The sequence below is a fragment of the Calidris pugnax genome, unplaced genomic scaffold, assembly GCF_001431845.1.
Source record: "Calidris pugnax isolate Ruff unplaced genomic scaffold, ASM143184v1 scaffold1, whole genome shotgun sequence".
Taxonomy (NCBI): Eukaryota; Metazoa; Chordata; class Aves; order Charadriiformes; family Scolopacidae; genus Calidris; species Calidris pugnax.
In genome coordinates this window covers 5,537,624-5,563,035 of record NW_015090800.1, presented here as the reverse complement: position 1 = coordinate 5,563,035, position 25,412 = coordinate 5,537,624, and the positions used below count along the sequence as shown (strand labels likewise).

At 38.4% G+C, this 25,412-nt stretch overlaps 1 protein-coding gene across 11 annotated transcripts in view; it reads left to right on the top strand.

Moving 5' to 3' along the window:
• WNK1 (WNK lysine deficient protein kinase 1) overlaps positions 1–25,412 on the top strand; it is a 103,646-nt gene that overhangs the window by 27,477 nt on the left and 50,757 nt on the right. For all 11 annotated transcript variants that reach the window (XM_014937336.1, XM_014937333.1, XM_014937332.1 and 8 more), the window contains exons 2-4: positions 7,090–7,262; positions 11,731–11,951; positions 13,978–14,135. In XM_014937336.1, coding sequence (XP_014792822.1) covers positions 7,090–7,262; positions 11,731–11,951; positions 13,978–14,135 — 552 coding nt within the window. The remainder of the gene's footprint in view (positions 1–7,089; positions 7,263–11,730; positions 11,952–13,977; positions 14,136–25,412) is intronic.

Here is a 25,412-nt window from a genome sequence, read left to right as displayed (position 1 = left end):
TTTTTTTTTTTTTTTTTTTTTTTTTTTTAAAAAGCTTATCTTTTGGCTAATGCATGTATTTTGGGGGGGAGAAATAATACTTGATTTATCTAAAGAACAAATGCTGCGTAATAAGGCAGCCTGTTTTAATAGATTATTCCATGAGTGTGTGGAGTGCAGCCTGGGGGCATTGACAGCTATGTTCTGGCAACTCTTGATGTAGTGACTTCTTATGTCCTACTTCAGGGTATCTTCATCTGGTACTCTCTGTCCTCGGAAGCCACAGTTTTAATGTATTGCTCTTATAAATTATTTTTATTGAGCAGCTGGCAATCATGGCAGCTGATGAACTTCCCCAGTGTGCTGAGAGCCCCCTGATTATTATCAAGTGCAAATTTCAGAATCGAAGCCTTAAAATTTTGTGTAGAGACTGTAGAGACTTGCCTGTGAATGGCTTTACTACTGGAAGGTGGGAAAGCTGTAGCAGGAAGCATGCATGAAGCAGAAGCTGTCTGAAGATGGAATGTCTTCCGTTAGGTGTGCAGACCTGATTCCTAACTCTCTGGTTAGCTAAAGGTTTATGTAGCTATACAAACATTATATTATACAATTAAGCTCTCAAGAGGGGTGCTTGAATGCTCTGAGCATTTGAGAAACACTCCTGTCAAATGAAAAAACCCTTGCATACTTTTGGAACAGTGGCTGTTCAGCTGGTTTGGTGATTTTGTACAAAGGTATACTGGTAGAAAGATCCTTCATCAGTTTAAATGTCTGTTGCTGTGCAGGGATGCATTTTGACCAATCTTTTCACCCTCCCTTCGTTTTTCTCTCTTTCTACCCAGTCTTTAACACTGGGAAATCTGAAATGGTTTATGTGTTGACAGAGAAAAGTAGATGCAGTTCTTGTGCACTTAGACTTCCATTTCTAGGTACCAACTATGTAACGCTGGATGATTTTTTTAAGCTCAGTGGATTCTTTGTTGATATTTTGTTAATCTAGCTCAATGGTCACTGTGCTCATTTTTCCTCTTAGCTGCTAGATTTTTTCAGGATGAGAACACTGCAGCCCACAAAGCCTCAGTTCCATTAACAGCGCTGAATATCAGAGCGCCGTCTTGCTAGCTTCTCCTCTGATGACCCCTCATTAACCTTGCCTAAAAGCCTTGCAAAGCCTTTCTCATATGCTGTAGAAATGCACACAGAAGAACATTTGTCTCTTCTGTATACTGCTTCTTCCTCTGAATAATAGGCTGGGAGCAGCAGTGTCTTTCTGCTCAAATTTTCAGACATTTAGAAAGCTTTGTAAAATGCTGTTTGGTGTAACCTCAGCACGGATAGATAATTTACCTTGGTCATGATTCAGACTGACTATAATTCAACAGCACTTTGAAGTCTGTCGTGGCTGTACATCTTTGGATCACACCACTTGAAGACAGTTCATTGCTACTAATTTTTTTAGTGTGCTTTCTAGCGCAGCTCTTTGGATGAAAGCTCCATAGTGTTGCTCTAGTGTACTTTAAAAGCAAAACCAAAAAACAACAACATAAAATAACCACCACAAACAACTATCCCTGCAATACAGCTACATAGAATTTCTGGAGCCCAGTGGTAGGATGTGCACAAAGCTATTTAAACCTGACTGTAGTAGGTAAAGTTCCAGTCTTTTTCTCTTTATTGATTATCTTCCTAATATTGTGGATGAGGGAATAGCACTCGCAAGTTGTGTAGCAGCTCACACACTAAGCTTTTTGATTTTTGTCTTGAATCCAGTTTAAAGTTGACCTCTATCACCCATGAGTCTACATATTTGTAGAAGATAGAGACCATGGGAAAATTTCTGGGTCAGATTTGTCTGTGCCAGGAAGGTTTCCTGGCACTTTGTGTTAATTGTACTTGAGATTAAGAAACAAAAATCGTCTTTGAGGATGTATAGCTTGAGTTAACAGTCAAGAAGAGCAGACTCAAATGGCTTGAGCAGATTATGATGCCTTGCTCAGGTGACTCTCCTGCTGCCTCAGGTGTCTGAGCCAGGCTCTGCAGCTTGTGGTGGTGTGATGTGCTTTGCAGATGTGATCTCCTGTCATGATGTTAGTAGGAGAGAAGTCAGGAGTACTGTGGAAAGTTAGAAAGGAAATGTATTCAAAATTACTCAGTAGCCTGAACAGGTACGTGAGCAGCCCAGATGAAATGTAAGAATAATTTAGGTGCCAGAAATGTATTTTCTTCCCTCATTAAGGATGCTGAATAGATATTAGACATGGCTGAAAAAAATCACCAAAGGAATATAGGCATTTTTTGCGAATAAGCTTTGCTTTTTGTGGCTCGGTAATAGCTAATCTTGGAAGGTGGGGGGTTGTTTTGATTTTGGGTTGATGTTTTTTTTGCATTTATGGAAGGTACTTAGGTACAAGCATAGAAGGAGGCTAGTAACAGTTCTAGGTGTAACTCATGCTCCTGGAAATTAAGTACATTAGTGAAAGAGTAATCCTATACCTGGTTTATCACGAATGACCAAAATCCCTGTTTTACATTGAATAATGTAAACACCCCTGATAGCTCTTTCCTGACCAAAAGAAATCAGAGAGGGAAGTACATGGATAAATGGAAACAGCCAAGAAAAGCTTATTGAATTGTTCAGAGCTGAACAATTGTTTCACTTGCTGCCTGTCTCCGTTCAGGCCCCTGGCACTGCAGAACCACGGGTCACGTGCTGGGAAGCCTTGCTGTTTGTCCTGGCTTGTCAAAACAATTTAATGTAGGTGGAAAGGCATGAATGAAATGAACGGAGTGGGCTTGATGCATCTGTTTCAGTTTGTTGGAAGGGCAGCCCACTGATTGGGATGTGACACTTAAGTCCGCCGGGGAGGCTATCGGTTCAGGAAGAACAATGCTGGCCATTTTATGGGATAGTTAAATCCATTTTAGGAAGCAGATTCTCCTACAGTTTGACAGCTTTGTATATTTTTAAGTATTTTAGGCTATATCTGCTCAGCATGGGCTGAGATAGAAGAATGTTATTTGCTGACTTCTAGACGTAGGACTTTGTCTTGTCTGCCTAAGATTGCTTCATTATGGTAAAAAAAGAGACAGAGAGGAGGGAGGGTGTCCATTTTTAAAATTTTACTAGTAGGAATTCTGAAACAAATAGGCCTTTGAGGGATAGATGATCTCCAGAGGTCCCTTCCAACCCCATGTGATTTTGTGATAGGATATCAAGCCATATATTATTAACTGTTCTTAAAGTGTGGTTTCCTTATAAAATCATTCAAGTTTCCGAGGCTTATGGAAAAGCATCTTATGTGTATTTCTGTTTTGTTTAGTTGCTGGCTGTTTGATTTAAAAATAAAATAAACAAAAATATTAAATTTGTTTCACAAAGTGCAAGATTGGTTATACTGGAATGTTAAGTTGTGAAAACTCTTATTTTTGCTTCCAGATGGAAATGGCAAATTCATGCTGAAATGATCCATCTATATGCCCATTTAGACTGTCCATTACAGGAAAAAGGGGATGGGACTCATCTGTTTATTTGATTCGTCTTTGAGATAATTTGATTAAATGGAGTGCTTATTTTGAATGATATGCCATAAACTTTTTGCTACATCTTTAGAGGTGGAGATGGAGTTGAGGGTCTTGCATTTCTTGTAGACTCCTGCTCAAAGGCCACAGTGGAATCTGGGTATCACCCCAAGTAGCTGCTTGGGTGGAAAGACACATCTGGACTTTTGAGTCTCTTAGGGTATGCGTTTATAACTGAGGATTGTGAAAGCTGTCACCTTCTCAAATTCTTGAAAAATGCTCTTTTAAATTCTCATTAGGTGACGATGGCTTCTTTCTCTCTGCTGCAGCTCTGTTGTGCAGCAACTTTGTGTGTGGATTTCATGTAGTGCCAAGATGTTCTCATTCCCCTGCCTTTCCCCAAAGATTTATACCTAATGTGGCTGGTAGCACCATTTCTCAGCCTTCCAAATTGCATATGGTTCTCCATTTTCCTGCTTACCTCAATGTTTTCGTAGCTGCAGCTGCTTAAATTGCATCTTTGTACAAGAAAAAGCATAAAATTGTCACATTTGCCCATACTAACAGCTGAAACGATGCCAAAAGGTAGTATTTGGGATGGGCTTTGCTCTAGTCCATCTCTACGCGGTCAGGGAAATCTTACCGCCTAATAGGTTGTAAGGTTCTGGTGTAGGTATACTCAAGTTTTGAAAGTGTACTTGTCATTTTTAAATCACATGTTAGCCCCTAGGCTATTTGCAGGAGGGTAGTTTGTATAAATATAACCAGTCATTGTGCATATAGATTAATTTTGTTGGTATAATTGTACATGAGATCTAGTATTTTCCTGAATGCTAGGGCTGGTTTTTTAAGTATATTCAGCCTTTTCTGTTACCTAGCATTACTGTTCCTTTAAGGAAAGACATAACTGTTATGGATGAGTGTATGGATTCTGTATCCTAGGAAATGAGGGTGGTTAAGGGTAGTATGCATCACTAGTCTTATGAAACAAGTGGCCTCTGTCTTTTTCTTACAGCACTGTTTAATGTTCACTTTTGCTGCTGCAGTGTGTTCCTGAAGTGTGCGATGTTTCCTTGGTTGCAAAAACACAGCCGTCTTTCCTGGGTGAAATTTGTTGGCTGGTGTTTGTGCCCAAACTTGTCCCGGACCATTAGGGCAGTGTGACTTTCAAAGAAGTGTTGAATTACTTAGTATATTGTCACTGTCTTAGTGGTTTTTTAATCCTACTGCTGAATTGTTAAGTGTCTGTTTTAAACGTCACAGATGTTTGTAGGAACACGATGCTACCATTGATGTGACCAGAAAGAGAAATGAGTCCAAATATGCTTGCCCTTTAAGAGTCTCTTCATTAATAAGAGTGATTAGTACTTGTTAGTTTCTATTTGGGGCTAATAGTATGGTGGTAGGGAAAGCTGAATAAAGCCCTTAAGGGAGATTTTTTTACATAGATTAAGACGAGAACTTAATGTCAAGTGTAGTCTAAAAATGGTTAGTAGTGTTTGTGGTAGATAACTTGTTATTTTATTATGCACAATAAAATAACTTGTTATTTTAATATGCACAAAATAAAGGGAATTTAATCCAAATGTATATCTAAAATCTAGGTTTTGGACAAAAACAAATGCAATTGTTCATATTACATAGCTAAATTTGTAAGTGATACATAAGTAATTGCTGCAACCTAGCTTTTATAATTACCAAATATAATAATTGGATTTACAGCTATACGCTAATTTTAAATATGGATTAAGTGCAGAGGCAGAGAAGGCTCTGCTTCATTTTACTGTAAGAGTGATTATGGTGTGATTTTATTTTTCTTTGTATTGTTTTAAGCACTGTTTCTTAGAAGCATGTGGGTATGGTCTCTTGACGTATCTATTGCAGCTCGCTGCTTTTTTGCATTACAGCTGTTTGTAGCAGTCAAGATTAACTGGTTTCGAACAGAACTTGTGCTGCCCTGTTTGTTCTAATGAAAGGAAAGCTCTTTGATGGCTAAGAGAGCTCAAATGGAAGTATTCCATATGAAAAGAAAAATCCAACACCTGAGCAGACAGGAATACTTGAATGTTTGCAGAGTGTTCCTGCAACATGTTTCTGTTAGGTAGAAGTTTGTAGAAGAGGTAGTAGTGCTAATTTCTGCAGAGTGAAATAGTTGCAGGACTGAAGGCTTTTGATGTCTGTAGACTTAAATTTCCAAGGCTTAAGAATTTAGTGTATTTCTAAGAACTGTGGAAGTACGTGTATGACTGACGTTCATAGTCACTGTTAAGATACTGATCCCTGAGGTGATTTCAAACTTACTTTCAAACTTTCCTTGAAGACTCTTACACGTCTGAAAATTGGAGGTTCATCTGGAAATGAAGCTTGTCCATGCCTAAAGATATTCTGTGAACCTCTTAGAAAAAGTTAATGATCTAAGTGAATGTAGGATGGTTTAGATGTTAGCATGGCTGAATGGTGTTGAGAAAACACAATACCTGTAAACAAAGGAAGAGGAATTACTGCCTGGAGGGCAATATGAGGTTGTGAGCTGTATAAGTAAACCCTGCAGGTTTTTGCTGCTTCCTTTTAATTGAGAAGGAAATATGTAATGATGTGACTTAAAATTACTACTCAGATTTGACAAGATTGTCACTGGTTATTCTTAAGTAATTATTAGAAACAATGATTCTAAAATTCTGGGCTCCTGAAATGTGGTGGTTTTTTTAAAATACAAACTGCATGTGGATCCAATTTATGTCAGTTGATCAACCTGACTGGTATCACCAGTGCGTTGGTAATACCTTGGTAAACTGACAACACTGACCCACGGAGACTTTTCTCTTGAGATGTGCAGCTTATTCTGGCAATAGCTGCTCAGAGGCTTGATGATATCTGATAGCCAGTTGTTGGTGGATAATACAACAGTGTTGTCCAGGAATGCTTTTTCATGATCTGTCTCTGGCAAAAAAATTGCTTTCTGTCTCTAATGTGAGTTATGATTTTGTTTTCCTTAATGGTAGATTACAGGAAACTTGCTCAATCATGAGGTCATACTTTCAATCAAAGAAAATCCAAGTCATTTACTTCTTGTCCTCATTGTCCTCCTTCATTTACAGTGCATACTATATCTTAGAGAGGTTTGATGCTCTACCCCCTATATGGAGGGTTAATGCAATCTGTTACCGGTGGTGTGGATATTATACATGTAGGAATAACTAAAGATTATTATTCTGTACAATCTGAGAGAGTTGCATTAAATGATCCAATTTTGTCTACTCTTGAAAGCTTATATTTGAGGACATTGTCTCCCATCCACCTCAAGTCAGGCAATGACCAAATTTATTAGAGGAGGAGGAAAAAGGAAGAGCAGATAATTTACGGACTCACAGTTCTTACCTCAAAAGCAGATTTGTAAGGAAAAATATATGATAAAGACTGTAATAGAATGTCTTCTAAATTGTGTATTTAAGGGTAATTGCAAACAAAATGGCATTTAAGAATACTGATTCTTCCTTGTTCACTGACTGTACCCAGCTGTTTCTCAAGTTGCTGCTTCTCTGAGTAAGAAATAAAGCGAAGCTTTCTCACCTACCTTTTCTTTTTCATTAGGATCGGAAGCTGTCCAAGTCAGAGCGACAAAGATTTAAAGAGGAAGCTGGGATGCTGAAAGGGCTTCAGCATCCCAATATTGTCAGGTTCTATGATTCCTGGGAGTCTACAGTCAAAGGAAAAAAGTGTATCGTTCTGGTAACGGAACTCATGACATCTGGAACATTGAAAACGTAAGTAAATTAAGGCATGTCAAAGCATATAAGAATCATTCGTACAAAATCAGAGCACTAGAAATAGATCATATTTCAGAATAGATTAGAACAGAGCCCTTTTGCTGAGGGCTAAACTTCTGGAGGGAAGCTCTTGTTTAAGAGGAGTCTTGCTGGTGCTGCAGGGAATGGTAGAACATCCTTGAAGTTAGCAAGCTTGTCATAATCTTTCTTGCAGTGTCCTAGTAAGCACATGCAGAAAACTTGCAGATTTTGTGAGCTCAGGAATACAATGCTCTATTTTCACTTCTTGCAGGTTTTCATTTTCCTCTCCAGCTGCCTTCCATTTAGCACGAGTGGGTTTGTAAAGTTCAAAACGGGAATTAATTCACCTCAGCTTGCTATTACTACAGTACAAATAATATATTTAAAAAAAACCCACCGCCGCCTGTTTGTTTAGCTGAAACTTCATGAAGCAGTGCCTAAGAGAAAACTCTGCAGACGCCTGCAATTTCAACCTGTGAAGTAGCTGAGTGAAATTAGGTCTATTTTTAAGCCAAAGTTAAAAGTGGGCACCAGCAAATCCAGCTGCCGAGAGGGCCCTCTAGTGGTACAGTGAGCCTGTGAGAAATTCTACTGAAATCACGCCTTTGTCTTGCACTGCAGAAACTCGCAGAGCTGCGAGCTTGTTTGCGAGCACCCAGTCACCATTAATCGCCTGGAAATAAAACTGCCGGCATTTGAAATGCATGGGGTTGTGGGTCGTTCTCTTAATTCAGTGCCTATTTAAGTCTTGGAGAGGCATTTAAATCCGAAATGTGTAAGCAGGCTGTAGGAGCTGGAAACAATTTGCAATCTATTTGGTTAAAATAGCCTATGAATGTCTTGTGTTTTTACGATGCTTATTGATAGCCACAAATGGACATACTTAAAGAAGGAAAAAATGGCTCTTTGGGAGTCTGTGCTGAAATTACAGGGAAGTATTTGTCTCTTGAAATAGTACTGGAGGGCACTGCAACTTAGTTTTTAGCCATATGTTCAGGGAGGATTTTTCTGAGGTTGTTTAAGGTATTTCAGCTAAAATACTGTAAATAAGGTCAAGTGCTTTTTCAGAGCAGTATTAAAGTAAAAGTTTTACAGCTCTATACAGATGCCCTTAAAGTTACCTAAGTTTATACTAGGCTATGTAGTGTTGTATTTAACTTTTTTTTTCTTACTCCTTTCCCCCCTCACAGATTTTAATATTTGGATTGGCTTGTTATATGGTGGCACAAGCAAGATAAGTAATAACAGAAAGTTATTAAGTAGGGAGCTGATAGGAAGAAGTACCTGAGATTTGCCAGCTGTAGGATTATTTTGTACTCTTAAGTATGAAGGTCTTTTTCTTTTTATTTTAGTTAGAAAGAAATAATAGACTCTTTAATTGAAGATCTTTTAAACTGTAGGCTCCTGAGTTTTTTTTTTTCCCCTACGTTGTATAGTTTGTGTTATAATTGTGGCTTAGTTTGTTCTTGTCCACTTCACTTGAGACTTGACAAGTAAACTATATGAGAAATTCCTGGTTTGACAAATTTAATATCAGTAAATTTTTCATGTACCTGTGTCGTTCCTAGATTTACACTGCATGCTTCTGTTTGCTTCTGATACCTGGCTGACTGAGTATTACTTCCATATCTTTTTTCAGTATGTTTACATTACCTGCATTTAATACAAGTGATACCTTCCTTGTTTTGAGACTTCGGGACATAGACATTGTTGTCACTTGATGTGGAAAAAGAGTGAACAGTAGAAAAGTTTGGTCATAAATTAAAATGTCCTCCTTTTTATGTATTTGTATACATTTAGATATACATACACATAAATAATGTTAGAATATTGTGGAATCATTATTTTCAAATGCTGTCTGGGCAAATTTCTAATTTTGCATGAAGAAAAGTCCCTGAACTTCTGCATATAAATGGAAGTTTTAAAACTCAAGTGCTGTAAGGAATTAAACTGCTTTCTGATATTGTATGCTCTCATGGAATTAAAATATTGGGGAAAAATGGAGCTGTCTGCTTTAAGTTTTAATTATATTATTAAAGAACTCAGCAATTTTTAATCTGACCTAGGTCTCAGGCACTAGTTTTGTCTGAAGCTGCTGTAGTGTGTGTTTGTGATCCATTTTAAATCCATGTCAGCTGTCTGGTAGGACACATGCCCTCATAACTACCTCTGCTAACTTAGTAGGGTTTCCTATGGCTCCTTGAGCTGAGATGCTACAGGTCAGTAGCCTTCCTGCAAAAAAACCCAACCAAGACAAACAACAGGAACAAGTTTAATGGAGGGCCACCAGGATGGTCAGAGTACCTGCTCTGTGAGGAGAGGCTGAGGGAGCTGGACTTGGTCATCCTGAAGAAGAGGATCTTTTAGAGGAGACCTAACAGCAGTCTTCCAGGACATATGAGGGAGTCACTCAGGCCCTTTGCAGTGGTGTGTGATGGGAGGATTAGAGACAACAGACATAAACTGAAACAAAAGAGGTTCAGGTTGATACAAGGAGGAGCTATTTCAGAAGTGATAATCAGTGGAACAGGTTGCCCCAAGATGTTGGAGGGTTCTGTCCTTGGAGACACTAGAAACCTGGCTAGATACAGCCCAGAGTAACTGTGACTGACTTCATGGCTGACCCTACCTTGAGCAGAAACTTAAACTAGAAACCTCCTGACGTGTCTTCAAGCCTGAGTTACCCTGTGATACTAGGAAAACTGAAAACATACTGGCTGGTAGGGTTGTCTGTGTATTTTTATGCATTTATATATGCTTCCATTTTAAAATGGTTTCTGCTTTAAGTGACATGTGATTTAGTTCACGACAGTGTTATGGAAAAATGACAGCATCACTGCTGGGTGATGGTTGGACCCAGATCCTTTAACAGTGAGAAGCTGGCAGTACACTAGCATATTTCAAACCAAGAATGTAATTAGGGATTCCAGATGCTGAACTGAAGTGCCCCTACCATGTGATCTTTGGAACAGGCACAAGAGAGATGAATGAGGGCTCTGTCAATAGCAAGAATTCAAGTGGTAGCTGATGTGATCCAGAACCTCCTTCAGTTTGTCTCCTTCCTTGGCTTGGCTTTTTCCCTGCCTGTCTTTACATTCTGTTTTGAGACTTGATTTCTTTCTGGAACTGGGTCCCAATTGCTTTTACAGATTTGTTTTCACAGCAGGATTATTGCTAACAGCTTGATTTTCCAGATCTTCTTTTGAACTGGAGAAATTAAAGTAAAAGGGATTAATATACTGCATTTTTATATTGGCATTGATTCAAGTGACTTCATCAAGACTTTTTCTCGTGATTAAGTGGGTATGCAAAAGAGACTGCACATTACCACAGAACATGAGTTGGTTTTTTTTTAAGATTGTAGTTGTTAGACTCCATGGTGATCACAGAATTTACAACCAGTCTTGTGGTTGTATGAAACTGGTCTTTATCTGAGTAACATTAGCTGTATAAGATAAGAGTCCTTGGTCTTCAAACCATCCTAGTTCTTTTCTCTCAATGTATTTTAGCCTATACTTTTTTAAAAGGAAGAAAACAACAGCAGTTGAATTCAAATTGTTTTGCCCAAAGAGGGGTTGTGAGAATAGAATACACTGCTGGAAAAGCAATCAAATCCTGTCATAGGTCAATTATTTGGCAGAGCTTTTTAAAGAATTCCCTGCCCTGTCCATACCTGTCCATGCTTTTGAAGTAGTGAGTAGTACCAGTCAGACTCCGGTCACCAAACCCCATCCTACACCAGGGAAGTGATGTCTAAGAATTCTGATTTGCGTGACAACTCAAGTAAATTTGAAGCAGGTTTAAAGTGTAACCTGGAATCCTTGACCAGAGTGCTTGGACTAATTGATAACTACGGGATAACGACTTCAGAGCTCTTGCATAGTTTGCAACAACTCTGTACTTGCTTGATGGTTGTTAGCTTTTCATCTCTAGTGCCCCACCTTCCCTCCCAGTTACATTTAATTAATGAAAAGGTTATAACTATTTAAGCAGTTTGAGAATAAAAGGTAGGTAAGAAAAAAACCATCTTAAATGAATAGATACAAGATTGTTGCAATGCATAAGGTTTTAACTCTTTGTCAGGGAAGCAGGGCCTGGAAACTTAGCAAGGCAACTGCCAAATTACCATAAGGTGACTTGGTATGCAAATGAGTTAGTAGCTATAGATCAAGCATTTTACATTGCTCTTTGAGCAGTATAGTCCCTTGGCTAGAGGAAAGGGGGTAGAAATCCTGAGTAGGACAGCTTAAGTTTTAGGAGGGGAAACCATCTTCAGCTCCTCTGAAGTCTTAAAATGCCCAAGTAGATTCTAAATTAGAAGGTGAAGTTGAAATTTGTGCTTCTCTTTAATTGTTGCTTTCTTACTTCAGAACAGCAAATGATACAGCATAATCTACTACTTGTTAGCAGAACCTGTTTAAACTTCTGTTACTTTTTCCATTAGGTATTTGAAAAGATTTAAAGTGATGAAAATTAAAGTACTGCGAAGCTGGTGCCGTCAGATACTGAAAGGCTTGCAATTTCTACACACGCGCACCCCTCCCATCATTCATAGAGACTTAAAATGTGATAACATCTTTATTACTGGCCCCACTGGATCAGTCAAGATTGGAGACCTCGGTCTGGCAACCCTGAAACGAGCTTCTTTTGCCAAAAGTGTGATAGGTAAGCCTCTTCTGTTTTGGAGGCTGGTGAGCCAGTCTACCTGCTCAGAAACTTGAATCTTTCACGAGCTTTCTTATAAAATATGGTTTCAAAGGTTACGTGGTCAAAGCCTGGAAACATGTAGGCTTTGTTTCTTGGCTGTTGAGGTCATTCTGTGTTCTTGATGAGATCACATGTTGAAGATTTTGTTGTACTTTTGAAATTTGTCTATTAACATTAAGTATTTTGGAATATAGATTCATTGCCCTACCCAACAGTTTAGTGCAACATTGTTGATAAAACCGCTCTTGACTTACATATAAATACCAGCTTTAATATGATGCTTCAAGAAATGCCTTTTGGTGACCAAACACCATTTTGATATATAGCCTAGCATTAATTTATACAGCCAATTTTTTTTTTTTTTGTTAGCAGGGGTTACTATTAAATCTCTTGCACTTTGAGTAAACAAACTAAAGAAAGTCAGTATATATCTTTTATATCACAGTCAGACTGTGGTATAATGCCTTAGGGAGTGTATAGAATGTGGATTTTTATGTAAGTTAGGAGGGTGCATCGGGGAAGTATTGCCTTGTACTTGGCTCTGTTGTTATGTATCCACTAATGACCTTTTTCCTAAATTGGTTTGATGGAACTTGTGTAGTCTTTTTTGTGAATTCTTTAAATAATTGGTTTTATCAGCTCTGTTTTTATAGTTGGGTGAATAGGCTACAGGGAATGAAGTTGCTCTCACTCTCAGTGTTTAGAGCTTGCTAAAATGCAGTATTACTCAACAGTCCTATGCTAGATTCCTAGATGGGATCAATGGTATATATACCGGGAAATTATCTTGCAAGCTGTGGCTGAAATATTTCCTGCTACATAACAAAGTCAAAGTATTAATAGGCAAGAAAAGTATACCATATCACAAATATATTTTCTTACACATGCACTACTTATGCTCAAATTTATCATTGGAAAATTACTATTTCATATCAAGCTATCTGTTAACGGTTAGCCATTGGATAAATGAGTGCAATTGCATCCTCTTTTTTTGGTTTAGTGTGATGAAAACAAGCAATGTGGCTCTAGAATGATCTGTAAACTGTCTCGAATGTGGTGTTTGCAGGAAATAGTTCTGTGCTTAAATTTACAAAAAGCAAACTTGCATCTCTGGCTTAAAGTAAATCTGATCATACGATGTGGACCCTTTGCTTACAGAGGGGACGCTGTGATGCTTCACTGAGCAATAATTTTCTGCACACTATTTAAATGGGACTTGTTGAATCTCACGCTCTATGCCTGTAACTCAATCTCTCTGTATTTCTGAGTATTTTTGACTGTAGGATGTCCCTCACTAATGCCTGTATCTGCAGTAGGCCTATAAATATACTGCAGGTGGGATGGTAAGTATATGAAGAAAAGGGCTCTGGTGAGTGGCCTTTGCAGAAAATTACTTTTTATCCTTTTTTCATGGAGATTTATAATTGCAACAACAGAGTTTTTCATTGCAAGGCTTTTCCTGAACCATTCTACTTCAACAAGTAGATGGAGAGCACCAGGTCAGAGACTAGCTGTGGGCTCTTACCAATACTACTTCTTTTGCAGCAGAGGGCAGTCAGGTAATTTTTTGGAACAAGGTTTAATGTACCTTCTTTCTTACAGGGAGAAAAGGTAAGTGTCTTAACCCTCCTTAGTATTTGGTTTGCAGCCTGTGGCTAGTCTACAGTTCCCTGCTTTTATCCCCTCCTCTCCATTTGATTCCAGCCTGACCCAGTCTGTTTGGATACTTGTATTAACTAACAAGCATAAACGAGGAGTTGCATCAGTCCTTTTCGTGCCATTCTTATTTCATAAAGGCCTTGCAATGGAAGACTCACAAAGTACGTTGATGCAACAGTGACTAAGGGTTTCCTCCCTCTTCTTTTTGCCTCCACTTTCTCTTGTCTCACAGGTCTGCCCATCCGCTTCCTCCTGCGGTGAGTAACGCCAGCAGCCTCTGCTCGCTTTGAGACATTTAGAGTCTGAATCGTTCTTTTAATTTAAGGTACCCCAGAGTTCATGGCCCCCGAGATGTATGAGGAGAAATATGATGAATCCGTTGATGTATATGCTTTTGGGATGTGTATGCTAGAGATGGCCACGTCTGAGTATCCTTATTCCGAGTGCCAAAATGCTGCGCAGATCTACCGTCGAGTGACCAGCGTAAGTCCCTCCTCACTTCTGATTCTACAGCTATTACTACTAGCAGCAAAGGAGTACAGCTGGGTAGCATGGTGCTGGGTGGGTGGGGAAGAATAGCTGAGGAGATTTTTGGGGGATGGGTGGAAAGCTATAGGATGGTTCAATTTACCAAACAATCAGTCAGAAGCCTGTAAAATACGTGAATGGAAGTAAATCTTTGCATGTGTTCATCCTCTTCCTTCAATACATACGGAGGTATTGCATAGGGTTTTAAGGAAAAAAAAAAAAGCAACAACAAACTACACACAAAACACAAAACCAAAGAACCAAACACATTAGAATAATAACAGATTATTTTCTAAGCCACAGGGGGGATGGTGGAAGTCTTTTGGTCTTGAAGATTAGCTGGTAACTTTGTTCTCTGAAATAAAGCTGGATTGCAAATTCAGAGCACTTTGACTTAGCTGACTCCCAAGGCAAATCATAAATTGTTACCTAGAGTGACCATAAGTTAAGAGTTTACTGAATTCTGAATGGCCCTTGGCTACTGTGTGTCAGGTGCACTTATAATTATGCAGTGGAAAACCTTGATAAATGGCAGGAAGGTGTTCCTGAGAAGTGCTGGTGAGTGTAGTGGTGGTGGAGGCATTGCCAGTGAAACCAAGGAAAGCTGAGAAGGGAAGCAGATGTTTGCTCATCTGGTTAGACTAAGTGCAACCTACAGACCTTGAATGTAGGAACCAGACCCATAGTGATAGACAGGTTCAGAATGATTATGGCTAGATTTACTTTGTGATCTTTAAAACAGTGTTGTGAAGACTATACCAGTGTAGTAAAGCAAACTGCACACCTTCAACCTTCTGATCTAAGCATTCAGAAAGAATAGTGAGGTGGCCACTTGGGGAAGTAAAAAATTGCATTGGATTTCTCAGAATACAGGTGTGGGTGTGCAAAGAGAGGGGAAAAACTTACCTCTTTCTCTGTTCCATAGACAAGTGAATTCCTGTTAATCTTTTTGTGTGTTTTATCTTGGAGAAGTTGGGGATTTAATAAATGACTTGCTTAGCTTTGGGAAAGAAAAAAAAAAGCTCTCTTATTCCTGATGCTTCCCACTGTAAAAGGCAGATAGAATTACTGACTTACAGATGTGGAAGGAAGGGTCTTCATGTCCTGTCATGTCTGAAGGAAGGCATGCTGAAATAAAAGACTATCCCTTATTTGAAGGGGAATATAGGAGGGGCATATAAAAGGAGAAAGACAGAAGGAATAAATGTTTTTTGAACAGATGTTAGAGTGAGTTTATATTTATACATGCAGAGTATTTTTCTTCTTGCATGTTGGTGGACTTCTCTGTAATTTTGTAAATAGAGAGGGAAAGCAAGGATAAAGTCTAGCCTTAACTATGCTTACAGAGTAATCTGTTTTGCAAGCTATTTGGATCAGTGAAAGAAAACTATCTTACCAAAACAGTCTTAGTAGGACCTTATGATGTGCTTTGGTATATGTCTTGGCCCGAAACAAAGCAGAATAATTTGGATGGGCACTTTTTCTCAGAACAGACACCTGTTTTAACTGCCCTACCCATTCCTTTAGAAGTGCTAAGAACTGGGCTGTGGTGAGAATTGGCTTTTGAGAGTCCGCCTTTTTTTGAGGCTTGTAAGTCCCCAGGTCTTAAAGAGCTGTCTTTTCCCTGCTCTGTGAACTACACAGCAAATGGAAAGCCTTGTAGGGGCTTGTAGTGGGCAAATTTATCTAGAGACTTACCGGGGTTTAACTTACCACTTGTTTATTGTGCTTGATGTTTCTTTCTCCCCATTGTTTTTAGTTTACTGTTGAACTTCTAAGTAGATGAGAAACACTAGTAATTTTTTGGTCTATCCAGCACCATCTTCTACTTTACTCTCCTGCTGATGGTTCACATATTGAATGTAATTGTTGAATGTTTCTGCTGTTTTATCTACTGCTTGAGGGATCTAAAATTTTGATACAAAATCAAGGAAATCTTGTTTTCTTTCAGAAGGGGCAAAAGGCAGGAAAGTAAATAAAACGAAATGTACATTTATCTGCTCTAGGCAGAGAATGAAAGGCTGTGTGCTTTGGTATATTTTTGTTTGTTTATTTCATTGTAGTTATAAAGCAGTTTGTTTATAAAAAACAAAAAAAAACTCACAAAACTTGAATAAATTTCAAGGAAGGCTTTCAGTGAAGAAAAAACAATATTATAAAGCACAAGCCTATCTTAAATGATACTGGAGAATTCAGTGTTTCTTCTATAAGGTGGAAAACAGAACCATGTTATGAAAATGAAATAAAATACACTTTGTATTCTTTTTACCATTCTGTGAAAGCTATGTGAATCGATGTGAAAAAGAGCCATGTAGCTTTCTGCCCTTGTCCTTTCCTCCTTGTTAAAGAAATAAGATTTCCTTTCATTTCAAAGGAGACTTCAGGAGTTGAGACAATATCTGCAGTTGTGACTGAGAGGTGAAACAGTTGAGAAATTTGGTACTTAAAGGACTATGTGTGAACCATAGATAACAGGCTGGAGTTGAAAAATGTCCTGTGCAGGTGACTTCAACAGTACTTACCAACACAGGTGAATGTGGTTTGTGGAAGATGTTTAACATTTCCATTTAAACACCTTATTTTGCTACTTTCTTAGGCATGTTTAGGAATATTTTGAGGTAGCGGCGGTAGTCCTGCTGTGCCTTAAATGAAAGGGTTATTTTATCTAGACGCATACACAGAGACCAGAGGGAAAGGTAATAATAATGCTCTGCTACTGACAGGCATGGTATGTGGAAGCTTAAAACTACTGAAACACCAAAGATAATAAGATCAAAAAGTGCAGCCACTCAGTGAGGGTGATATGTATATAAATTAATTGATTTCCCTCGCCCCCTTTGCAGTAACTATTAGACTTAGTAAAAAGCAGAGTTGCTCCATTAGCTTAAATCCTTGTTATTGCTTAGGGCAGAAGGCTGTAAAAGGTTTCTTAATGCCGAGTGTCTTCTCAGGATTGGACTTGGTACTACCCGCTGATGTTCTTTTCTCCCATTTTGGCTGTGCATTGGTCTCTCTTTTAAGATGACCTTCAGCCACATTGCATTCTGACCTTACACCTTTTGTGATAAGGATTGCTCCAGCTGATGCCCAGATCCTGCAGTGCTGGGGTGTCTGCCAGATTGCTGGGTACTCGGTTATGCTTTCTACCTCTTCTGTTCAGGGTCATCCCTCATGGTTGGAAGCAGTTTTCTTATCAAATAATACAGTTAGGCAAGCAAAGATCTAGATATCAGATCTAAAGGCTAAAGGTTCCTCCAAAAGATGAGACATTTTTTGGCTCGGGCGGTTATTGTTGCTTCACATCTTGGCTAACAGCACTGCTGCATGAGTCTGCTATTCGCAAGATGCTTGTCTATCTTGTCTACATTATCTTACTGGAAAGTTCCTGTTTTTCCTTAAAGGCTTACTAACGTAAAGTTCCCCAATTTTCCCTGCCCCCCAAAAAACAGAAGGGCAACTAAATTTGGTTTCCTGGCTCACTTTAACTAGAAGAATTATTCTTTCAATAGAAGAATCTGGGTAAATGCCTAGCTTAAAAGAAATCCCAACTGCCTACAATTTGTAGGGCTCAAGGTGTTATGCTGAACTTTGTTTTACAAGTTCTGGTAAGGAAGTTGGTGGAAGTTTGACACAGAGTATTGACCTCTGTTTTTACTTGCATCCTCTAGCGTACTCAGTTCAGACCCTTGCACTAGCAGATATTTTTAAGAAAGGAAATGAGATCTCTCTTGTGTCACTCTAAGCATAAAGAGTTTAGCCTTCCTTTTTTTTTTTTCCATTAAATCGTAATGTTGCAGTTTTGTCTCAGAAAAATCTGCTTTCTTTGCTGAAGCTGTCCTCTGCTGTTCTTTGGAAATGGTTCCAAATAAATTAGTAGTTAGTACTTAAAAAATCTCAGGAGTTGCAATTTCTTTACCTTATTAGAATGGCGGGGGGGGAGAAATGTCCTTTGAGGTTTAACCAGTATGTCTTTTCATCTGGGACTGAGTGCATCCACTAGACACTTACTGCAGTCTACTGGGCCTCAGAAAAAAACCATATAAACCTGTAATTAACTGAAAATAAGATGTTCTATTAAGGTAGTCTTGCCTGCTCCTGTGATTTACTTTTTTTTTTTCCTCCTCTGCCTTCTTGTGCAGATACAACTGGCTGTGTGATACGCTACTAGATTAGGGAACAGGTCCCCCCTTTATTTTTTTCTTTACAGTTTTGCACCATATCAAACAATAGAGACAGTTCCAATACAAAATGTAATCAAGATACTTAATTCTGTTACATACTCACTTGCACAGAAAAAAAGAAATGGTAAAAATGGTAAAATTCAGGAAGGTTTCCCTGTCTGACTTCTTTCCTCTTTGGAGACTGGTATTCTTTCTTTGACCTGTTCCGTGCATATTTCAATTAAACAATTTGTCACATGAGATATTTGAAATGGGCTACATGTGCATTTAAATGAAAACAGAGATATTTATAGAACAGACATCTTAAGTATGGTTTCTTAATTTAGTCTGTTTGGGAAGCAGCGCAGTGAAGGCATAATTTAACTGCAGTAGCTTCAGCTGCTTTGTCTCAGCCTCTGGTGAGACCAATGTAACCCATGCAGAAGTGTGTAGAGGTACTGATTACTCAATCTCTAATACTTGGATATCCCAAGTCTTAAATTTTTTAGGTGACTGACTAGTCCCAGGACTAGTAAAAAGACAATTAATGGGTCTATTATTCAGATTTGCCTCATTCTTGCATACCTACCACTAACATAAAAAGCTAAACTTGTTAATTGCAAAAAAGTTTATAAGACCATCCTTAGTTTCAAATGTACTTATCAGCTGAATGTGAGCAGAAAACTCCCCTTTCTCTTTCACCCCCTTCCCATTATATAAACTTACCTTTTAAGTTCTCCTGAGGGACTTGTGCTCTGTACTTAATTTTCTCCACGCTTACTTTGACAGAGTGAAGTTTTGCACTTATCCTTGCTTTCACCAAAAGCCAGTCTCTTCTCTGTAAACAAATGTCTGCCTTCTGAGCTGGCCTTAAGATGAGAAAGAAAGGGGAAAAAAAAAAAAAAGTATTTTGCATTTTGATTGTTAAAAAAAAAAAGTTCTCATCTGAAATGTTCCACAGAGTGGGCACAACATTTTTCTTCTCTGTTCTACAGAGCTTAAAAAAAGGCCCAAGGGAACAAGGTACCTAATGAGTAACCTGACCAGGCAGTGTCTGACTGGTTTAAAGATCCTTAATTTCCGTAACTGGTGGGGACTGAAGCTCACTGGTTAGAGTGAAGGTCATTCTGTTGGCTGGAAACCAGGCAGTTAAAAAACATTGGAGTTTGGTCAATTGAGGTGAAATGAATCTTTTCTTTAGTATCTTAAAAGTCAGGCATCGTAATTGTCTAGACTAGTCAACGACTTCATCTGCACTAGAGATGCAATGGGCAAAGTATCTCAGCTCTCTTTTTCTTCCTCCTGAGTGCTCCTAGGCAGCACATATAACTGCTTAACCTTTGGACTTATGATTAATTTTACTTGCAGTGCTTAATGAATGTCCCCTTTTGCTTCCCACAAATAATATGCAACTTTTTTAAAGCACACATAAAACTCTGGTTTTTTACCTTGAATAACTTGATTTCATGACCTGGTTCACGTAGATACAGGCACTCCTCCTATCAAGAAAAAAGCATTGGAGAAAAATCAATGGAAAAGTAAGGGGAAGTAACCTTTAAACAGAGCAAGTAGTCTTTTGTTAAAGCACATACTGAAAGGCCACGAACCTTCAACCAAGCACAGAAAAGAGGTTAATTGTAAGAAAGGGCAAACTCTTGGAATTGTATTCATTGAAAGAAGGAACTTTAGGTACTTAAGTATCAAATGGAAAAAAATGGCACATCATGTGCAATTCCTCTGGATCACACAGGAAGGACTAAACAGTGCTTAAGCTTCTACCAGTTGCATCTTGTAGCTGTTCAACTTGGCTGCAGGCATTTTGCTGGAACGCCTTTAAGAGTGAAGAATCCTCCTGGGTGGAGGTTCAGTCACTGACTCATCAATTCAGAAATATATAGCCTTAAAAACGGAAGATGAGAATTCCAGGTTCTGAAACATTAATATTTTAAGAAGCTTTGCATGTTAGATGAGAACTCCTCTTTAAGAAATGAAGATCTAAGTAAGGAAAAGCAGGCATCGGCTTGAACTCTGAGATATATAGCATGCTGTATGGTTTGCAGAGCTAGGGCAGATGATATCTGAAGTTGGAAAGGGAAAAAGCTCCTTCAACTGAATTCCTTTCTAAAAGTAGCTCACTTTTACGAGTTGATCTTAGAGGCATTTGTACTATTCAGCATCAAAAGCTTCTAGATTACAGCTAAAACTGTTTTGTCAATATTGGTGCTGTAAAACAAACTTGGTTTGAAGTGAAAGGAGATATTTCTGATTTATATTATTCATTGCTGAGCCTGGAATGTGTCTTTCAGCAATTTTGAATTGGATATGATTTCAGATGATCAGGAATTAAAAGGGGGGCGAAGGACATGAGCTGTATTTGAGGTGCAAGATCTAGTGTATTTTTAAAATTGAAACTCTAAAATTTCATTATATTGCAGACTTTCCAAATGTATTTTTAGAAACCTAAATAAATTCATAGAATACTGAGTAAACAATTTGTTCAAAAATTTAAAAAATCTTTATTAAGGATTGGGCCTCTTAAAACTGTGATACTAATTTCATATTCTGTCCTGACGTGTATTTAGCTCTTATATTAACTGAGGTTACTGTAATTTGACAAAAGATGGGAAGATGGCTTCTTAGGAACAAGGAGGTGGTAAGTTTTTTTTTAAAATGGCTGGCTTTGCAGTGTGATGAGAACCATTAATGTCTCACTGAAGCATTACTGTGGGAAGACTGATAGCTTAATGTTATTTGACAATATAGTGCCACTAGTCAAAAATACTGATATTAAGAACGCGTGGGCTGCTAATTCTTGTCCTGCCAACTGTACTGCTGTAGTGGCACAGGGGCAGGAATGGGATAAGGCCAGGAAAATTTTAGTCTTGTGGAAGCTCGCAGGGGAGTTGAGTAATAATAAGTTATTTTGAGGTTATTATGTGATTCATAGGCCAGAACTCCACCAAAATTTTACATAAACCGTTTGTAAGTTACCTCCCAGGTTACTCAGAGCTGTTGCCAGAGCAGGCAGTGACATGGGGGGACGTATGCCTCTCTGAATGCTTTTGTTTCTTTCTCTGTTAGAAGAGTGAAGGTCACTGAAGCTGAATGTGATTTTTGCAGATACTGTTTATTCCTAAAAATAGAGAGACACAACAGGCTAAAATGTGTGTGTATATATCTAAGAAACTCTGTAGCCTGTTATGCATCATGTTTTTGTGCTACAGAGGAAAAAAGGCTGTTGCTTCTCTGTCCATTTTAAGTATTTAGAAGCTTCCTAACACTATAAGGTTGTGACTTTGTTTTAAGGTAAACTTCTTTAAGAGGCATATTTCTACCTTACCACCATCATAAAGTTCTCTGAATAGCAGGGATACTTTCTAGGACAACCCTCTGAAATTGTTGGATCTTTTGGTATACAAATAGAAGTCCTTCACTCCTATTGGAATAAGTCATAAAATAAAAAGGATAATGACTCTTGGTGCGTTGTCTGAATTGTGCACTATTTTCAGTGTTTGCAACACTATCCTGGGCTTTTTTGTAGGTATCTTCTTCTGAGGGCTAGTTCTGGTACCAAATGTGTTTTGTGGCCTGTGTTAGATCATTCTTTTTAATTCAGCTCAAAGTCCACTGGAACTAATCTGTGGCTTTTGAATGACTGTTGCTGTACTTGAACTTAAAAACGAGTACTAGATGACGTTTTTCTATCAGAATGGTCGCCGATTAAAGCAGAGAATGCAACTAATATAGTTTGCTTTATTTTTTTCTCAAAAATGTATTTTTCCATACTGAAAATAGAAGAAAGACGCTTTTAGTATTGTGTCACTGCGGCATTTCTAAATTTATAGCACTGAAATGTGTGTCGAGGCATGTCTGGTTTTTTTTTTTTTTTTGAAAGCCATTTCCAAGCTGAAGTCCCAGTAAAGCAGAGGGTCACTCAGCTCAAGATGTTCACTGCTGCATATTCTGGTTCAGATGGTCAGGCAGCATCCCTGCTCCTTGGTGAGAGGTTAAAGAACTGTGCACGATAGATTAAACTGATCTTACTTTTGTGCTTCTGTGCAAGAATAAAAACTGAAAAGTTAGTGCCTCATCCACTCGTGTCCAATCAGACTTCACTGTTGTTTCAGAAGAACTTCTATCCTCATTCTGCGTGTGTCTAAACAAGACCCTTTTCACCGTTACATGCACCAATATCCGAACTGTTTGCCAGCTGTACACTAAGGAACTGTGTCTTGCATTGTAGTTACAAAATTTCCTGTTCTAGAGCTTGAGTAATTTCTTCTATTCATTAGAATTGCTGCAGTTACAGTAGGTGCTGTGATTAATCTACTTTTTAACTAAAACCATCTGCTTAGCTAGTCATAAGGGCTCCAGATCCTTAGGACTTTTGAAATAGGTTGATATTTTTATGACTAAAGCAAAAACTTAGAATGCCTTGTGTGTTGGCCTAGATAATTAGTTAATGGGGTAGTTTTAAGGCATGCTGTATGTTCAGTGCATAGCATTAGTTGCATTTCAGTATTATCACAGATACAGCAGGTTTTTACTTTGTTACAGCCTTTCACTTGAGAGTGCTGGAAAGGATTGCAGCCAAGGATTTCTAGGAAGAGTTACAACTAGTTCTTGTTCAAACTTCACTGCATGGAAACAAAGCAACAGTACTGTAGCCTGCTATAGCAGCCTTGTAAGGCTTTTAAGGCTGTAAATTTTCTGGCTTCCCTAAGTAAAAATACAGTATTGAGACACTGGCAAAGAAGTTGGTTAAGCCGGCAATGCCAGCATCCTACAGCTTTTGGGCTTGGAGTTCATTGTAGAGTACAGATGGAGAGGTGATAATGAGCGATGGGTAGATAAATCAGGAGTCTGTTTTATTCTTTTTACCAAAGATTATCTCGTACAAATGACTAGGTGCTGCTTTTAAGCATAATAAGCAGTTAGTATGGATGTGTCAACGAAAATAAAAATATACCTTGTGTGTATAACAGCTCTAATCGTGTATGTTTGGGAATATATTTTTTTTTTACTGTTGTTGGCCTCAATTGTTTGAAAGTAGGTGGTAAATTGAGGAGGAAAGGAGTTTCTAAATTGTGATCAGTGAGGTTGCAGCAAGTGTACAAATACTACAGTGTTTTTATTGTCTTTACAATATGTTTGAAATCTGGGCATATGTGGTTCTGTTGCAAGTCATGAAGACAGCTGGGCTGGAGAAATTTAAGAATCACGGGACTTGGATTACTTACACACCTGCATCACGGAGGGTGAAGACCAACTGGTTAAGCTATTTCAGTGACATAGAGCTCTCAAATAGCTGAGAGATGAATTTTGATCTGCATGATGGTAGATCAGACAAGCTTAGAATGTATTGGCTTCAAAATGTGCAATCATTGGTTTTGATCAGAAGAGAAGAAAACTAGGCCTGTCCTAGTCTAAATATTGCCTCATGAGCTGACTCCAGCTCATTGGAAGCTTTCATCTGCTCCTACCGCTTGTATTGCAGTAATGCTATTTACTCTGTTAGGATACTGATCTGGTGCAGAGCTTATTCTGCAGGATTTACCGATTTAATTCTTGACAGAGTTATCAATTGTCCAGAATTAATTGCTATGAAAATACTGAAATCAGAGCAGATAAATTTTCACTTCTGTTAAATGTGTTGCATTGTTTTAATTTCTTTTCCCCTGCAGTCTCAACTAGTCTAGCTTTCTTTTTAACAAAAACAATAAAATCTATCCTCTTTAGGCAACCCATATTTCTTTTGCACTGAGTAAATCTTAAACTGAAGTCTTCCTTTTCACAATAGGTATTCAATTGGACTTGGATGAGAATTACCAAATAGTTGTAGCCTGTGTGAAATATGGAAAGAGCTAAATCTGAAAGATTGTTTCTAGAACAGACAACAGAATTTAAGATGAAAGATTAGAGAAAGAAGGTGGTGAAATGGTTAAACCTGTAGGTTTTGAGGGCTGGGTACGTAATTAATAGCAGGTGATAAAATTTAGAAGATCATGGGGTAAACCAATTTAAATGCCAAATATACCATTGCCTGGGGGTTTCTTTGAGACTATGGGGAAGGAGGTAGGATCATTGGCTTGTTTTCCACTGGAATCATACGCTCTGTCTAAATTCCTGGAATTAATGGTTTGTGGCAGCCTGGGACTGGCTCAAACTAGAATGGTAACAGCTTAGTAAAAGAAAATATAGAGACTTTAATTACTTTGTTTGTGGGATTTGACTTTGCTACTGATTCTATTAGCCTCTGGACTGCAACGGTAGAACATTTTGTTTGAGAAGATTAATCAGTTACGGTAGAATTCCTTTCAGGCTCTGCAGTTACAGCACCTTTGAAAAGAGCCGAGCAAGAGTTGTGGTTAGACTGGGACAGGTAGGCCCTGTGCTTGTTAAAGGCTGAAACATGTAATGTTCTTTGCAGTTCATGCAGTGTACCCCAGAAAAGTGTCGCCTTAATTAGGTGTGCAAAATGTTAGATTTTTTTTTTTATTCCAGTGAAGTAGACTTGCTTTGACTACAGTGTCAGTTTGGTTTGGGTGCAACTGTAACAACAACAAAAATCTATAAGCAATGGCAAGCAAAATTCCAACATAGTTCATTCATGATACCAGTAAGCACTGTTAAAATGGAGATGATAGATCAACTAACTGTTGATTATTTATTTTTGGGGGGTGTGTGTGGGATGTGTGGTGGTGTTACAAAAAGTCTAAACAGTTGGAAGGCCCAGTTAGCATGGCAGAATCTGTAATGGTCCTCTTTCTCTTGACCCCTCTAAAGTTTCACAGCAGCCAAGTAAAGAATCAAAAAGTGTTGCTTTCTCAACATAGATGTTGTGTGGTATAACAACACTGGTATAACTGTGGTATACTTGAGGAACTAGGTATGGTATTTTGGGGTGAAAAGTGATCTTGATAATTTGAAGTTGGATTTTATCACAGATTATCATCACTAGTTGGTCAGAATTCCATTGGGCACTTCACACTTTAAAATGGTGTATGTGATCCTTATAATAAGGAGCATTGCTCCTATGTCCTTCCAAAAAAAAAACCCTAAAAGCCCTGAA